At 36.3% G+C, this 12,975-nt stretch overlaps 1 protein-coding gene across 1 annotated transcript; it reads left to right on the top strand.

Annotated features, from left to right (window-relative positions):
* The first annotated feature begins 2,463 nt into the window (after window positions 1–2,463).
* cyp26c1 (cytochrome P450, family 26, subfamily C, polypeptide 1) lies at window positions 2,464–11,263 on the top strand. Its single transcript, XM_084097285.1, has 7 exons — window positions 2,464–2,796; window positions 3,498–3,847; window positions 5,690–5,914; window positions 6,790–7,065; window positions 7,172–7,327; window positions 8,518–8,943; window positions 9,965–11,263. The coding sequence occupies exons 2-7, from the start codon at window positions 3,644–3,646 to the stop codon at window positions 10,340–10,342; spliced, it is 1,665 nt and encodes a 554-aa protein (XP_083953411.1). The 5' UTR covers window positions 2,464–2,796; window positions 3,498–3,643; the 3' UTR covers window positions 10,343–11,263.
* The last annotated feature ends 1,712 nt before the right edge of the window (window positions 11,264–12,975 follow it).

Below are 12,975 nucleotides of genomic sequence, written 5' to 3'. Positions count from 1 at the left end.
GGTTAAGTCTGTATTCACTACACAAAAAAGCCAAAAATTGGGTTGCAGATTCAAAGTCGTGATGAAATGGATGTAGCGAAAAAACGTAAGTATTTTGACGTACATCCAAGTAAAGCTGATTATTGAAAAAAAAATATATATATATGTTATATGTTATAAACAGAAAGTCAAAATATTCTGTTATCTGCACCACATTAGCTATCTAAGTTGATTTGACAAAAGATAAAAGGTTGTGATAAATAATAATTTTTTTTACAGTACAGGCAAAACTGTACTTAGAAACTAGAAATTGTCACTATTACACAAAGTAACAGTCACATCATTTGACATGTTATCCATGCATGATAGGTCAATGGGATGCCTCAATATATGATTTTAGCAGGTAAATGTGTGGGTGTGTAAACATCTAGAAAGCAGATGAAGAGCAAGTCTGAACAGAAAAAAGGGACATTTTCAGCAGATCACCTAAACAGCACCATAAAATTATCCTCCAAATGTGTGTCATTACACAGAGTTGATCAAAGGCGATTTTGATATCAAAGATCAGCATTGTCATTAAAGGCACTGAAACATGTGTCTGTTTTAGCTAGGGGGGAAAAATTGTTATTATTGCCTTAGTCACCATCAACAGTTTCATGTTTCATGTTAATTATGATGAAATTCCCATAGACGCATGGTAAAATTCCATTATTATTTATCTGGTGTTGTGATGTGGTTTTAATGACTTGTTTGATGATGTCATGCTTTGGGATCTGACAGGTGATGGGTGAAAAGTTATGGAAATATTTACATACGTATACTAGCAATTTAGTAAGGTCGATATGCCAAAGGGTTCCTTTAGCCTTTGCCTGATGATTAATCTTGTATTTGACACATCTGGAGTGAGAATGTTGTGTTTTCGCAACTTTCATTGTTTCTGCACAGAAATGGATATCTGGGTAATTTAAAAACAGTAAATAGGAGTGATGCTTGCATCTTGAATGAATGAACGTTTAAATCTGCGCATTTAGGGAAAAATTACTTATATTTTATAATATAGTGCCTCCAAATGTTTCCATTTGTTTGTGTGTATGGCAGATATATGTGAGAGGAGACCTGGCCATGAGTGTGTGACTATGTGGCAAGCCTCTGCACGTCTTTAACTTGACTTTGAGCTTTAGTTGGTATTCTGAGTCTCTGTTGTTAAAATTAATAACGGGATTTGTTCAACCACCCGAGACAGGGAATGTCTTCTCCTTATCCTGCCCTTTCTCACTCTGACCTTTAGTTTTACATAGTTTAATCATCAGAAATTATTCAAGAAAGAAAAATGAACACTAGCCATCTTCTGCATCTTCTGACCCAATTTAAACATGCAGCATTAAAAACAACAACAACAACAAAAACAGCTCTAGGGGTCTGTGAAATCACTGTGATCAGAGAGAAATAGATCCTTTTTTACACAAAATTACACAACTTTTCTCTGTTTTTACAATATTATTCTAAATTAGTATAATTAGGCTACATACAATTATTTATAATGAGTAATGGCTTAAAGGAAATGTGCTAATAATATTAAAATCTGAATGTACACTTTTGCATTCTTCATTCATTGTTTTTGTCTGTGTTATTGACAATTTATATATTTTTTTGTAATTTATTGAAATGCAAAAACAAATTCTTTCACCAGTATAGACTATAACTGTGTGGTTATTGTATTAATGGGATAATAACAATTACAGCTTTGCTTTGGATGTACTATTTGCCTTTTTTCCCCCTGCCAAAGCATGAGCGAATGACTATAGCCTACTGGCATAATTTTAAAATTCTAACAATTATAGGAATTATTTGAAAGAATTACAGTACATCGACGGTAAAAAAATAAACCGCATAATGATAATTATAGCCTATGCTCTCGAACAGAAATTGCCTTTGCGTGAACAACTCGCGATGTTTGTATCGGACGATACATCGACAAATGTCATTATTTAAAACATTTTAATAAATTGAGACATCACACATATGTTACAAAAATATTAGTTTTTGTTTAAAATGTTGTTAAGATAGTTAACTGTTCTCGGGGCGCCAAAATACAATATAAGTTGCGCAAGACGAATTCTAAACGATGAGAAATGACTGATATTCTTTTGGCCCTCTGGAAGTAATATCCACAAACGGGTTAAATTCTCTCATTTATTGTAGCCTACTCTTCATTTATTTTATTTTTTCATGTTTGCGTTTCTAAATAATTTCTTTATCTGTTTTACTTTATAATAATCCGATTATTTTTGTAAATATTTTATAATTTAGTGAATAACGTTTTTTTATATATACAAAATATTATTTAAAAAAAAAAAAAAAAAAATGTATGTAAACTATACCACAATGCTTGCCTAAAATGCCATGCATGATAATGTGATGACAAGTGGATCGAATGGAATCTCAATGAGGAAATAGGTAACCAATCAGTAAAACGCCTACAATCTCTCTCTCTCTCTCTCTCTCTCTCTCTCTCTCTCTCTCTCTCTCGCTCTCTCCTTTCTTTCGTTCTTTCTTTCTTTCTGATTCCCTCTGTGGAACCTACGATCGCAAACGTTTCCCATGCTTTCCCTGTGATCTATCCACGACCTCTTCAACTATCAGAGAGAGAGAAAAAAACTGCTCACACGTCACTGGTGAAGGTGGATCATAACAAGTGCCAATACCTATAAAGCTCGAGCGCGAGATGTGCACTGAAGTCACATAGCTTACCCAAAGAGAGACAGATTCTGGAAGTTTCACTGGATATCTTCGGTATGATTTTACACTAGTGCTGAGGTGAGTATACTGTCTGTCTCTGTTTCATCTGTAAGGTCACCCTTAGTTTTGTGATTAAGATGATGTGTTTTTAAATGACTGATTGCATGTTTTAGCCACAGATCTGACAGAGTGATTTTTTTGTTTTTTTGTTACACCCTTAAAAATAAGGTTTCTTCAGTGATTATTAGGTTAGGTTAGTTAGTAGCCTAATAACCATCTTATTAAGAGCCATTTTCACTGATTCTTCGGATATAAAAACTTTACTTTATCACTATGACCCAAATAATAAAAGTTGATAGAGGTTGAATGTATGCACACTATGTAGGCTACTATACAGCCTACTATTTATATAATGCTATTTTTAAGGGTGTATGAGTTTTACTTACTCCGAAGTGTTTGAGATTTTCTTTATTAGGCACAAATTTGTGCTCGTTTCCAAACTTCTCATAATCTCAAATTCAGTTGGAGGAGTCTGATCTGTTTCGCAGTCAGAGTGGGTGAGAGCAGGGCTGTCCCAGGGGTTGCACCCCAAGAAAAGGTGGATAAACGCGGATGAAAGACATGCCAGCGCATGCAACTTGTAAAACTGTTTGGAATAGTTGTCAGTTTCTTGTCCTTCTATGTGAAGCTGGAGCGACTGAAAGCAAGGGTAGATCTCCTCTCTTCATGAAGTCCATGTTAAATTCAGCCTAATGTAATCTCATATTCTTATTCCGTAGATATCCAAGGAGCGCGTAAAGGGACATTCTTGCGCGTCGCACAACTTTTGGAGGCGCTCCATCAAGTAGAGAGCATCAACAGCACGCACGGGCGCACGTGAATTATTTTCTTTCTTTTTACTTGTTGGCTTTGCTCATCGCTGGAGATGTTCGGGCACGATATCTGCCTCGTGTCCGCGTTGCTGGCGGCTGCCGGTGCCGTGTTACCGGTTCTGCTGTTGCTGGTGGTCTCACGTCTGCTGTGGGAGCTCAGGTGGAGCATCACCCGGGATCGGGCGTGTAAACTCCCACTTCCGCAGGGCTCCATGGGCTGGCCGCTGGTCGGAGAAACTTTCCACTGGCTTTTCCAGGTAAGACTTGAATATATAAATACAATTCTACTGAGACTTTGGATTCTGTTCGCTGTGTTTTATGATTTAGCGAAAACAATTATGCATTTCATATTCTATTGTCTGTTCTCTCAATTAGAAAGTTGCACTATGAGTTATATGTAGCCTGTAGCCTAATGTTAAATGTTTTTGAAATAAATAAAAATATATTAATTACAAATAACAAACAATGCGTAACGTTTAAAAGTAAAATGCGGTTTAAACCAGTGCGCGCATTATTTATTTCCTTTCAGCGGGGTCATCGCTGTAAAATCATTTCTGTAAGTAGCGTAATTTTCTTTTGAGGTTAATTTTTTGAAAACCGAATACGTGTTGCTATGGTTACCTCCTCTTGTAAAGCCGATTTCAAACATTTGGCGCACTCTGACTCATTGCCTTTTGTGGGTACTGAAACGATCTTTAAAAATGCGTTTGAAACGTAAACACAATACGTGCTTTTGAAACGTATAAACACAAACGTAATTAATACACTGATTATGTTGGTATGTAAAAAATATTAAACGGCAAAAAGGCCTACTGAAAGGGTCGACTTCCACGGCAAACCTCGTTTAGAATTGATTTTAAAAGTTAATTATTTTATTTCTTCCATCATAAATGTTGGCTTATTGGAGTGTTACGTGTTAAATGTTATTTTTCTAATATTATTGCATTACATTTGTCAAGCAAAGTGCAATGCTTTCCGAAAGGAATATTATGCAAATGAGCTCCTCTGTTGGCCTAATGTACAAATACACATGGGGAATTATTCCGTGGCATGTGTGAACTTGATGTGGGTAATTCAATGTTGCCAATTCCGCGGTTTTCCCGCGGAATCGGGATACTTTTAAATTGTTGCCGCGGGTTATTTTTTTTCCCCGCGGGTTGATATCCACCCCCGTATGTAGGCTACGATTTCGGCGCTACAACATCCACAAACCTCCAAATTCATTGGAGAAAATCGCATTGGGCTATTTTTTGGCGACTTTTGGCTACTTTTGTTGCACAGAGCCACAGACCTGGCAACCTTCATGGTGGTAAAAACAAACATTTTCACCTTGATTTCATGCACAGTGGCAGAACAGATAAATAAATTCAGAAGATGAAAAAAATGGTAAACAGTTTCCATGTGGTCGTGGAAAACCTTGAAATATAAGGAATTTAAAAAATTGGTAGGCTATATGTAGGCTAGTCCTGGAATAGAGTCATGAAAATTAGTAAAAAATAATATGGAAATTTCTATATCAGTATAAAAGTGAATATACATTTTGTAGTTACACTAAACTCTATAAAATCCTTATAGTCACAAACAACTGGAAAAGTCTAAAGGTCAGTTCACACAGCACAGACAAATGCCAACAAACACATTTGTCAGTCACATGTTCAATCAGCATTTGTCTGTTGGGGCAGTGTGAACGTGACAGTTATTTTTCATAAAATTCTAAATCCAATGGCCAACTTGTTTGTTGACGTTTGGCTGTGCAGAGTGAATTGGCCTTAAAGTCCCCATGGAATCAAAATTGACGTTTGTTAGCCATACTGTTATAAACTAGTGTGCTCCAAAACAATGACAAATTTAGTAATTTTTAGAATGTAGTAATTTTTTAATTTTAGAAGCATTCAAAACTTAGTCTCTCACTTCTGCCAAACTGGATCAATGATTTTGATGACATCACTCTGCGCTTCAGCTTCACATCAGATTTTCTGTCCAATCAAATATTCACGTTTCAAGGCACTTCAGTGGGCCTTTAAGAAATAAATTGGTCAGATGTAGTGGGGACCCGGGGTGTTGCAAACCTCTAAAAGTTGTTCATTATGTTTTAACAGGGATCCAGCTTTCACATCTCTAGACGAGAGAAACATGGAAATGTTTTCAAAACTCACCTTTTGGGCAAACCCCTCATCCGAGTGACCGGTGCAGAAAACATCCGTAAGATTCTGCTGGGCGAACACACGCTGGTGTGCACGCAGTGGCCCCAGAGCACACGCATCATCCTGGGGCCCAACACTCTAGTAAACTCAGTTGGTGACCTGCACAAGAGGAAAAGAAAAGTAAGCTGAATGTCTGAAATGCATGCACCTTCTCAGTCCTCGATAAAAAAGGCATCTAATCGAAAATTATTTTGTGCTTAAGTGTAACACATTAGTTGTTTTATTTCTCCTATAAACTCTTTATAAACTCTCTCCTATCAATCAATCAACCTCATTGTGTTTATACATCCTGATCTCATGAAATGCATCTTTATAGCACGCATTGTATTTATCGTGCAATTTATACGAAAATTAGTTTTTACGTGCATATGAAACACAGTTTTCGCATGCATATGATACTTTATCCGTGTAATACGCACATACCCCACACCACTAATCCTACCCAAGGGGTTTACAGTGCGTATCATATGCACGTAAAAACAAATTTTCATGTATAAATTGCACGATAAAAACAATGCGTGCTATAGGGATGCATTTCATGAAATCGGGTTGGTTTATAACAATGTTCTTGCAATCTTGCAATTCTAACTCACACTATCAGGGAAAACGTTTTTTTTTTTGGTAACACTTTATTTTAAGATGACGTTGTTACACATTACCACATTTACTTACTATAGTAATAACAGTAAATTATGCATAATTACAAGTAACTAACCCAAAACCAAACCATAACTGTAACTCTATAGTAAGTACATGTAGTTAATTAATATTACAGTACTTATTTGAGTAAGTAAAGTGTAACCTTAAAATAAAATGTGTTACCATTTTTTAAAAATAAAGAGTCAGAAGCTTGGTGGTGGTGACGTTGAAGTCGAGCGTGATGTGTATGTAGGCTTAAAAATTCATAAAATTTGTGTTCATTTGTGTTCATCTTGATTGACAAAACGTGCAAGTAACATAAAGTTCACTGCTGCCGCTCTCTATTTGCTTCCTAGATCCTTGCAAAAGTGTTTAGCCGTGGCGCGCTGGAGGCCTATCTGACACGACTTCAAGACGTGGTCAAGTCTGAAATTGCAAAGTGGTGCACTGAGACCGGGTCTGTGGATGTTTACGTCGCAGCCAAGTCACTCACCTTCCGCATCGCTGTGCAAGTCCTGCTCGGTCTGCACCTGGATGAGCAGCAAATCGCTTCTCTCTCTAAAACCTTTGAACAGCTCATGAACAACCTCTTTTCGCTTCCCATTGACACCCCCATAAGCGGCATGCGCAAGGTGAGAATGACCTTCCTTCCTCAGGCCAAATCTCACTTTGTCTCACAGCTTGATGAATGTCTAAATCTTGGCTACTTTCAAAATCTTTTATGAATGTGGGTTGCAGGGAATCAGGGCCCGTGAGATTCTGCACTCTGCCATGGAGAAGATCATAGAGGAGAAACTGAAAAAGCAGCAAACCAGCGATTACTGCGACGCTTTTGACTATATGCTGAGTAGTGCGAAGGAAAATGACTACGACCTTACAATGCAAGAACTTAAGGTAAAACCTAGTAGGCCAAATCCAAAAATATTGTGTGCTATCTTTGCATTATACCCACCCTTGTGAAAAAGAAGTGCGCTTAACTGTGTGGAATGTGCACCTGTAGTGTACTTCAAATATTAATAGTATATTTAAAAATACTGTACTTGTAGATAATATAATATTAATGAGTGTACTTATAGTAAACATTAATGACATTTTTTAACACTTAAGTACACTTTTAAAAAGGTGCACTTTGTTTTAATGTCAAAATAAAAGCGTTACTTTGTTACATTTTGTGTTTTATTGTCTTGACTAAAATACTAAAGCACGTGTAAAATAGTTGATGATAATTTTAACTGCAGTGTGTTCTTTGATATTATATTTTGGCCTGGTTTCACAGACAGGGCTTAGTTTAAGCCAGGATTAGACCTTAGTTCAATTAGGACATTTAAGTAGCTTTTATAAACGTGCTTTAGAAAAAACATTACTGATTTGCATCTTGAGACAGAATGATGGCACTGACATATTTTAAGATATATCAGAGTTGCTTTCTGTTAAAACAGATCAAACATGCATTTTAGTCTGGGACTAGGTTTAAGCCTTGTCTGTGAATCCGAGGGTTCAAGTTGTTTGAGCATGTTCGAGCTGTTTTAACTGAAAGGAACTTGCACTGACATATGCATGTTCTTTCATCAGTAATGTTTTTTCTAAGGCATGTTAATAGCTACTTAAATATCCTAATTGAACTAAGGCCTAATCCTGGCTTAATCTGAGGCCAGTCTGTGAATCCGGGCCTAAATCTACTAAATGCATCTTTATCATTACAAATGTGTAAGTACAAATATATTTAAATACATATAAACTTTTCAATAGAAATGACATGATAGTATATTTTATTTACCAGTATGCTCCACAGTACACTTTAATCACATTTAAAAGACAAAAAAAAAGTAATTATTAAATTAATCCTACTTAAGTGGGTCAAAACAGCACGTTTAAGTTCAGTTAATTGCATTTAATATACATTTAAATACAATAAATTTTCATTTAATTGCAATTAATATGTAATTAAGTGTCCAAAAAATGTATATTCAGTTTGCACTTAAGTGTATACTTTAAAAAAAAATTAAGGGAGAATATATTTTTTTTTTTTCATAATTCACTCAAGGATTTTTTTTGCTAAATGAATAAATTAAAATGTATTTCAGGAAACGGCGGTAGAGTTAATCTTCGCCGCCCATTCCACTACCGCCAGCGCATCAACATCCCTCATCCTGCAGCTTCTGCGTCATCCAGATGTGAGCAGACGTGCAGGAGCAGAGTTAGAGAGCGAGGGCTTGATCAGCGACGTGCACGGATCCTGCCGCTCTCGTTGCCATGGAAACATCATCAGTGAGGAAAGCGATGCTGCTGAGAAGAGTACCAGCGAGTGGAGATCGACGACGAATAAAAGTATGTGTTTTGAAGCAGGAGACAAGGAAGAGGGGTGTCGCTCTCGGACCCATGTCCCTTACCTAAGTTTGGAGAAACTGAGTCAACTTTCTTACCTGGATTGTGTGGTCAAAGAGGTGCTTCGGTTCCTTCCACCAGTGTCTGGGGGATACAGGACAGTTCTGCAAACATTTGAACTGAACGTGAGTGTGTTTCTTTTACATTTGACCAATACAAGTACTGCTAACACCATTTTTTAAACATTATTTAAAGTTACTGCATTTACAATAATTAATAAGTTGAATAATAAACTGATTTGGGTCTAGAAGGCAATGCGCTCTGTCTAACGTAATCATTTCCAGTGTTGGGGAAAGTTACTTTTAAAAGTAATGCATAACAACATTGCGTTACTCCCAAAAAAAGTAACTAATTGCGTTATGAAAAATAATGTGTTACATTACTTTTGCGTTACTTTTTCTCACTTGGGCTGGGCTTGCTTGTTTGTTTTTTAATAACAACAGAAAAAGTTCTATTTTTGGCAACTTTCACACCAAAAGTGAAATGAATAAGCCTCAGGCTGAATGAAATGCATATTTACGCCTGTACAGTAGAGGGCGCAGCTCAAACAAACCTTTCAGCTGTGTGGCCATTCTGGATTAAAGAACAATAGAATACTGGAGAAGAAAATTCAACACTCTTATTTCTAAATCTAATCTAAAGTAATTTTTGCTGATTAGTATGGTTGAATTAGATGATTGAAGGTCAGCAGCAAAGACATTGGTTAATAAAGTGAGATTAAATACATAAAGTATATTTTTCTAATTTAATATAGTTAATCATAAAAGTTTTGTGTAAAATTCTGAGATTGCATTTCACTGTTTTTATTCATTGTAAGGAATACTCAATGTTTTCGTTTAAGTTAGATGAGTAAATGCATGTTCACATTTAGTCTAGAACTAAAATAACCATCATGTTTACACAGCGCACACAACATCTCCTCAGTTTATTTCTCTCAACATGGAGACAGGAGAGCTGTCAGTCAATAAATGTGTAAGAGTAACTAGCGTTACTTATTTGAAAAAGTAACTTAGATATTTTGTTGTAAATTGAAAAAGTAACCCGTTACTTTACTAGTTACTTGAAAAAGTAATCTGATTACATAACTCAAGTTACTTGTAATGAGTTACCCCCAACACTGATCATTTCTATATTGTGCATCTGCAGGGTTATCAGATCCCGAAGGGCTGGAGCGTCATGTACAGCATTCGTGACACGCACGAGACTGCAGAAGCGTATCAGAACCCCGAGCTCTTCGACCCGGACCGATTCTGTGCAGATAGAGACCATAGCAAAACCGAGCGCTTCAGTTACGTGCCTTTCGGAGGCGGTGTGAGGAGATGCATCGGACGGGAGCTTGCTTTGATTGTGCTGAAAACTCTTGCAGTGGAGTTGCTCGCCACGGCAGACTGCACTCTGGCGACAGAAATGTATCCAAGGATGCAGACGGTGCCAATCGTGCATCCGGTCAACGGACTGCACGTGTTTTTTAACTACAGAACCCACGGGATCGAGAGAAACCGGAGGGAGTCCACGCATATATAGGCAAAAAAAACATCAATTAGACACTGCACCACGTACGCACAAACGTCAAACTGCCCTTGGGAATCATTTGCAGTCATATGCAGTTTCCTTCCTGATGTTTATGCAAAGCAAAACATCTGGAAATCTGATAGAGTGGGGTGGAATGATGGACTTGACACAGTCATTAGATAATGCAAAGTCTTTGAATCTTGTTTGTTAGTGAACTTATGAAAAGGGTAAATATCCACTAGAATGCATGAAAAAGTTACTTAAGCTTGTGTAAAATACATACAAAAAGACATTTTGATGTGCATGAGGAGATTGATCCTACATATCTTGTTAGGAGGAAAAAAAGAATAGAAATGAATTTAAATTCATCTCAGCGTTGTATGTGATATATAAACAAAACCTGTTTTTTATGAAATGAAGTAGGAACAAATAAGCTCTAATTATATATGTATTTTTCAAGTGAATAGGGATAGCTCACTAAGAAATAATATTATGCCACTTTCTAATTTCTAGGCCACTGTACTACTAAAAAGACTAGTTTTCTATACAGTACATGCTGTCATTGTTACAACTCTGTATTCTAGTACTTACAGAATGCTTTAAAGTACATAAATAGGCAACTAATGCATAGTTATTTGTGTTTATCATGAATGTAAGCTGTGAAAAATGATCTTTGCGCTGTGAACTGGAGTTTCAGTTTAAATACAGGGAAGGAGAAAACAAGCAGCACTTTTTCTCCAAATTAGGAGTATATGTGTATTCTTGTCGTGTCAATACTTGTGTGTAATTTGTAGTTCCTGTGCTAATGTTTGTCTTGTTCGGTAGTGCTCGTTAATTTTATATCCTTTATGATATCTATTTTGAAATGTGCATTTGGAGCTCTTCTATGTTGTTAAAGATGTTTCTGTTCAATAAAGAGATTTAATGTGTTTATGTGGACTTTGCATGAGCATTATTTTTGGGGTCAGTACGATTTTGTTTTAAAATACACATACACAAATTAATAAACATTATAATTTGATTATTTAAGTTCAAAAAGTTTGGAGTCAGTGAGATGAAAAAAAAAAGATTAATATATTTAGAAAGGATACATTTAATTGAACAGTACAAGTGACAGTAAAGACATTTATAATGTTACAAAATATTTCTATTTCAAATAAACCGTGTTCTTTTGAACTTTCTTTTCATCAAAGAATACTGAAAAAATGTATTATGGTTTCCACAAAAATATTAAGCAGCACAAAGTTTTCAACATTGATAATAATAAGCAATGTTTCTTGAGCAGCAAATCATCAGAAGGTCATGCAACACTGAAGACTGGAGGTTGAAAATTCAGCTTTGCAATTACAATAATAAATACATTTTAAAATATATTCAATTGTAATAATATTTCAACAATATTACTGTTAACTAACTAGGTTACTGCAATTTCTTCAGTGAAGGTCTCTCATCTAGACAAGCATTAGTTGACATATGTTACCTTTAACACTAAACTCTAGAACATGAAGGACAAGACTGAAGTTTACATGAAGCAGATCTGCCTCTGAGTCAACCAGCAGGAGACATGCAGCCTCTCTTATCAATACAATCCATTTGATAACAGTAATACTAGTAATAATATTCATATTAATCAGATATTGGTTGTGTCCGAAATCGCCCCTAATAGTGTATACTAATACTGTAATACTTACAGTACCTTATGGCTCTGAATCTATGCCTGCCTACCTACCCTCATATCAATATCAAATGTATTTCTAGAACACAGTTCCAGTAGTGGGATTGAATGTGAGATTGAATAAGTGCACTCAATAACGTCCACAATGGTTTCAGACACCCAAATGGCTGTTCCCTCAAATAGTGCCTTATTTAAAGTCTCTATGAAATGTTTTTTGGCTTTTGAATGAATATGTTAACCTTACTGTTATCTATAAGCCTTGTGCTCCAAAACAATGACACAATTCGCATTTAGAAGACCAAACCCAACATTGTTTGGTCTTCATTGACGTCATTTTCAACCACAATACAATCTGATTTTGATTCTAAATGCGAAATTTGTCATTGTTTTGGAGCACACTAGCTTATAGATAACAGTCAGAAGACTCTGACGTCAGATTGGTTCTTTGGTTCTTTGATTGACGTCAGATTGGTTCTTTGGTTCTGACGTCAATCAAGACTTTCATTTCCAACCAAAATCCAACATCCCTCCGACGTTGGATGTTGACGTCAATCTGACGTTATGTTCTGACGTCAACCCAACTTTCATTTCCAACCAAACTGCAACAGCTGCAACCAAAATCATCCCCTGACTGACGTTACTACTTTCTACTCAAGGACCTTGACAGAAATGTAGTGGAGTAAAAAGTACGATATTTGTCTTTCAAATGCATTGAAGTTAAAGTAAAAAGTTTCCAGAAAAAAATAATACTCAAGTAAAGTACAGATTCTCAAAAAGTGTACTTAAGTACAGTACTCAAGTATTAATGTACTTTGTTACTGTCCACCTCTACCTAAGACTAGCAGCCGAAGGGCACACAGGCATACCAGATGGAGAATATACTGTGTGTCTCGGTGAGTGTCAAGGGTGAGAGAGTTATTGGAGAGGATGGGACATGAGGTAGAGGAATGGGGAGTGGTGAGAGAGGGAC

This window comes from Abramis brama (genome assembly GCF_963993115.1).
Source record: "Abramis brama genome assembly, chromosome: 21".
Classification (NCBI taxonomy): domain Eukaryota; kingdom Metazoa; phylum Chordata; class Actinopteri; order Cypriniformes; family Leuciscidae; genus Abramis; species Abramis brama.
The sequence above is the reverse complement of the archived record's forward strand: the minus strand, read 5'-3'. Positions and strand labels throughout refer to the sequence as shown.